The 5282-nt window shown below is 63.1% G+C and overlaps 1 protein-coding gene across 1 annotated transcript; it reads left to right on the top strand.

Annotated features, from left to right (window-relative positions):
* Window positions 1-1898: 1898 nt before the first annotated feature.
* ISLR2 (immunoglobulin superfamily containing leucine rich repeat 2) lies at window positions 1899-4751 on the top strand. Its single transcript, XM_042940483.1, has one exon. It carries the CDS (start codon window positions 1923-1925, stop codon window positions 4161-4163), a length of 2241 nt encoding a protein of 746 aa, XP_042796417.1. The 5' UTR covers window positions 1899-1922; the 3' UTR covers window positions 4164-4751.
* The last annotated feature ends 531 nt before the right edge of the window (window positions 4752-5282 follow it).

Here is a 5282-nt window from a genome sequence, read left to right as displayed (position 1 = left end):
CACAGGGACAATGCCTGCAAGATGTGTAAGTGCGAAGGGACGCGGGTTATGCGTGTGCGGTGAACTGGGAAGAGCCCAGACGAGGGCGGTGGGTGTGGGGGCGCCCCTTGAGACCAACGCGTCTCAGCCTCGGGGAGAGCCTCTAAGGTTTTAACAAATGTGGGCGATGCGGGAGGCGGGAGAGGCTGTGCGCGTCCCTGCTGCGCCCGGGAGCGCGCGAGGACTCTGTTCAGTCTGCGGCCAGACAGACCTGGTGGGGGGTGGGGGGGGGGGACAGATGCGAAAGGGAAACTGAAGCAGGACCTCAGGGCCCGGGCAGTCCCCACAATTACCTGTCCCTTTCTCTGCCCCTCCCCTGTCTTCCACAGCCAGCAACAGATGTGGAAAGCGCCCTTGGGCAATCGTCTGGGCGCCGAGACATCAGTCTGGAGAAGGGGTGGCAGCCCGAGGGCAGCGCTCAGAGAGTCAGCAGCGGGTAAGCCGCGGGGGCCGCCCCACAAGCTCGACCCCGGTGTGGGCAGATCCCGCCTAGGGTGCCATACCCCGCTGGCGCTGTCAGGGGGCGTCCACGGAGGGGTGGGGAGGGGTCCTCTCCCCGGACCAAAGGCGGCGTGGGGAACCTGGGTTCCTAAGGACGGGAGGGTGGGAGGGGCTCTGCCCAACCTGCCAGGAGTCCTAGAGGGGAGCTGGGGTGGGGGGCGGCGGCGGGGGGCGGGGTGGTCTGCGTTAAGTGGGTTTGTGTGGCTGGGGATAAGAAGGTTTTTGTTGGGTGGGGAGGGGTTGCTCAGGCATCGTGGAGCTGCAGAAAAGGGGCGGAATCCTACACCGTCTCCTACTTCCTTAGCTAGTGGCAGCCCCCATGACCCGTCGGTTGGGGACCCCAACGCCCTCTGGGAGCCGCCTCGCCTGCGTTCTTCGGGGATGGGAAAGGGAATCTTTAGTGACATCCCCCTCAATGCTCAAGGTCCCTGCCTGGGGGAGGATCTCCTTCCTCAGTCGGAAGTTGACATAGCAACCTCGGCTGGCCCCTCCAGGGAGTTGCAGCCCAGGGCAGGCTGCTTTGGTGTCTGAGGGAGGGGGGGGGGGGCTTCGAGTCTGCTGCCAGGGGTCCCATCTCCTGCCACCCACCGCAAGTTGTGGGCATTGCCCATCAGCTGGGATTTCAGTCTCAGTGGAGGGCTTTTGTGCGCAAGTGCGCGCCTGTGTCCCTGAGTGTGGGTCAGTTCGTGTGAGGACATGTGTCCTTGTGTCTGTCAGCTCCCACAATGAACAGGAAAGCACGCAAGGGAAAACGCTGTCCTGATGTTAAAGTTCAGCTGAAAGAACAATGAGGTCTCCAGAGTATAGTGTGTCCATGTCTTTGTGTTTTTGTGCTAGGAAATGTGTTGTGAACCCTGTAAAAGTTTGCGGTTGGATGGCGGTGCCCCAGCGTGTGTTTGTATTGCTGTGTGCTGTCTGGGTGTGTGCGCGAGAGTGCTGTGCGGGGGACAAAGAGTTGGAGGAAGGACGACAGGTCATGGACAAAAATACCTTCTCTGTGTATCCTCCTCACGGAGTTAAACGAAGGCTCAGAAACACACGGGGCCAGGGTAGAGCCCAAGAGCAGACAGACAGGTGAGCTGCAGAGCCTCTGGAAGGACCACTGCTAGACTGAACGAGCAAGTAAGGGGGTGGAAAGCGAGGCATAAATCCGCTGGAAACGGAAATCAGGGCCCTGAGAGAGGATGCATTGAATCCTGAGATTTCCATTGAGCCCCATTCGTGTGGGAGAGAGACTCCTGAGCACAGAGGAGATTACCGGAACCCCAGGGCCTGCCCTAGATGGGTTTGCGGAGGCAGCGCTTAAAAGGGGAGGAAAGCTGGGGCTCATAAGTCACCTTCTCCCCTCTTCCCCACCCCGGCTTCCATCCGCAGGATCCGCGATGGTGCGCTTGCGGGCTCTGTGGCTGGCCTGGGCTCTGCTAGGAGGGGCCGCAGCTTGCCCAGAGCCGTGCGCCTGCGTGGACAAGTATGCACACCAGTTCGCCGACTGCGCCTACAAGGAGCTGCGCGAGGTGCCAGAAGGACTGCCGGCCAACGTGACCACGCTTAGTCTGTCGGCCAACAAGATCACCGTGCTGCGGCGTGGGGCCTTCGCCGACGTCACGCAGGTCACGTCGCTGTGGCTGGCGCACAATGAGGTGCGCACGGTGGAGCCCGGCGCGCTGGCGGTGCTGAGCCAGCTCAAGAACCTCGACCTAAGCCACAACCTCATATCCAGCTTCCCGTGGAGCGACCTCCGTAACCTGAGCGCGCTGCAGCTGCTCAAAATGAACCACAACCGCTTGGGCTCGCTGCCCCGGGACGCACTGGGTGCGCTGCCCGACCTGCGCTCCCTGCGCATCAACAACAACCGCCTTCGTACACTGGCCCCTGGCACCTTCGACGCGCTTAGCGCGCTGTCACATCTGCAACTCTATCACAACCCCTTCCACTGCGGCTGCAGCCTTGTGTGGCTGCAGGCCTGGGCCGCAAACACCAGGGTTTCGTTACCCGAGCCCGACTCCATCGCGTGCGCCTCGCCTCCCGCGCTGCAGGGGGTGCCGGTGCACCGCCTGCCCGCCCTGTCCTGTGCACCACCCAGCGTGCGTCTGAGTGCTGAACCACCGCCTGAGGCACCGGACAGCCCCTGGCCCGCGGGCCTAGCGCTCCTGCTACACTGCTTCGCGGAAGGACATCCCACGCCCCGCCTGCAATGGCAACTTCAGATCCCGGGTGGCACCGTGGTCTTAGAGCCTCCGGTCCAGAGCGGGGAGGACTACGCGGATGCGGCGGAAGACGGAGAGGAGGAAGGAGATGGGGACGGGCCAACGCAGACGGAGGCCCCAATCCCGACTCCGGCACCCGCTTGGCCCGCACCCCCAGCCAACCCACGCTTCCTGGCCCTCACAAACGGTTCCCTATTGGTTCCGCTCCTGAGTGCCAAGGAAGCAGGTGTCTACACCTGCCGTGCCTACAACGAGCTGGGTGCCAACTCCACGTCACTACGCGTGGCAGTGGCGGCTTCTGGGCCCCCAAAACACGCTCCTGGCTCTGGGGGAGACTCTGATGGGCAGGCCCCTACTTCTGAGCGCAAGTCCACAGCCAAAGGCCGGGGCAACAGCGTCCTACCCTCCAAACCCGAGGGTAAAATCAAAGGCCCAGGCCTGGTCCGGGTTAGCATCCTGGGCGAGACGGAGGCGGGGCCGGAGGAGGAGGAGGCAGGTGAGGGAGAGGAGGCAGAAGACCAGGTCTCTGCAGATCCGGTGGAGGAGCAACGCTGTGGCCACGGGGACCCCTCGCGGTACGTGTCCAACCACGCATTCAATCAGAGCGCAGAGCTCAAGCAGCACGTCTTTGAGCTGGGCGTCATCGCGCTGGACGTGGCGGAGCGTGAGGCTCGGGTGCAGCTGACGCCGCTGGCGGCGCGCTGGGGATCTGGGCCCAGCGGGGCTGGGGGAGCCGGGCGGCCGGGACGGCGGCCGCTGCGCCTGCTCTACTTGTGCCCAGCGGGGGGCGGCGCAGCTGTACAGTGGTCGCGAGTGGAGGAGGGCGTCAACGCCTATTGGTTCCGCGGCCTGCGGCCTGGCACCAACTACTCGGTGTGCCTGGCGCTGGCAGGCGAGGCCTGCCACGTGCAAGTGGTGTTTGCCACCAAGAAGGAGTTGCCCTCGCTGCTGGTTATCGTGGCGGTGAGCGTGTTCCTCCTGGTGCTGGCCACCGTGCCCCTGCTGGGCGCCGCCTGCTGCCATCTGCTGGCCAAACACCCGGGTAAGCCCTATCGTCTTATACTGAGGCCCCAGGCCCCTGACCCCATGGAGAAACGCATCGCCGCAGACTTTGACCCCCGTGCGTCCTACCTCGAGTCCGAGAAAAGCTACCCGGCAGGCGGTGAGGCAGACGTCGTGGAGCCCGAGGAGGCTCCCGGGGAGGGCCTTGATGAAGACGCGGAGCAGGGGGACCCAGGTGGGGACCTGCAGAGGGAGGAGAGCCTGGCGGCCTGCTCGCTGGTGGAGTCCCAGTCCAAGGCCAACCAAGAGGAGTTCGAGGCGGGCTCTGAATACAGTGATCGGCTGCCCCTGGGCGCAGAGGCGGTCAACATCGCCCAGGAGATTAATGGCAACTACAGGCAGACGGCAGGCTGAACCCCCAGCCCGACTGGCCCGCCCATTCCCATCCCCCACCTTGGGTACCTGGGAGCTGAAGCCTAGGGCTGGCAGGACGTAAGCCTCCCCACCCCCCACCCGCAACCTTCACTTACTCCGCCCCTTTACCAGACCCGATCTTCACTACTGGGGACTTCCAGTGGGGAGTGGGGCGACTTCAGCAGTCCCAGGCCGCCCACTACTGTCCTTGTCCTTGTGGGTTCAGTTCCATTACCACCGCAAGCACGGTTACTAGCTCTACCCACGGACTGGGAAGCGAAATCCACACCTCTCCATTCCCACCGCAATTGTTATCTGCGAAATCTGCTCTGCAGCCTGTCCCACCGTGGGCTCTGGAACCAGAGGAAACGGGAGAAGACGTTGGAAACATCCGGTGGTAACGCTGTGGCAGGGAGTCATTCTGGGACCCTCAGCAGATGTCCCTTGCGTGGACCGCTGTAGGGTCCTGCCTGGACCCCTACTCCGCCCTTTCCGGGGTGCACGTCCCGGAAGTCAGGACTCGGTAGCAACTCCCTAGTTTTAGTTTCAAAGCCCCCTTCCGACTGGGAAACAAACCCGTCTGTTCCCCCCCCCCCCCCCAATCCGCTTCTGATCAGCTGGAGCCAAGCCCGGTGCCTGGGGCGCCTTTCAGCTGCACACTCTGATTTTCATATTTTCGTTTTTTGTTTTTTTCCAAAGGACAACGACACTCCGGGTCTGGTGCTAACACTCCCTTCCCAGCCTCTGGGAAAATTGGGTGTGCGTGAGAGGAGGGGGGGCGGGGAATCCGTTTTCTCTCTCCCTCTCTGCTAACTTAAGCGCCGCGGAACCGCCCTCCCTTTTAATGAGGAGAGTGTGGGCTTGGTCCCGGGTGAATTTCGTTGTGGGTGAGTTGGGGGTTTCAGAGATCCAAGCACTCGACAGCTCCGCTTCCGCTGCTGCACGTGGCCCAGACCTCGGTTCGACGAGGCGGGGGCGGGGGGTGGGGGAGTGTGACAAAGGAAGCACACTGCGGCCTCCTGGACGCGGTCTGTCTATAGCGCTTGCACCCTGTTTCGCACAAAGCTGGCGTGTGACAGCGCAGCGGGATCCGGATGGAGAAAAGCCCCTAGGTCCTCC

This window comes from Panthera leo, chromosome B3 (assembly GCF_018350215.1).
Source record: "Panthera leo isolate Ple1 chromosome B3, P.leo_Ple1_pat1.1, whole genome shotgun sequence".
NCBI classification, from domain to species: Eukaryota; Metazoa; Chordata; class Mammalia; order Carnivora; family Felidae; genus Panthera; species Panthera leo.
The sequence above is the reverse complement of the archived record's forward strand: the minus strand, read 5'-3'. Positions and strand labels throughout refer to the sequence as shown.

Coding starts and splice junctions, on each gene's coding strand:
- ISLR2 (XM_042940483.1), top strand. CDS start 1,923: ATGGTGCGCTTGCGGGCTCTGTGGCTGGCCTGGGCTCTGCTAGGAGGG.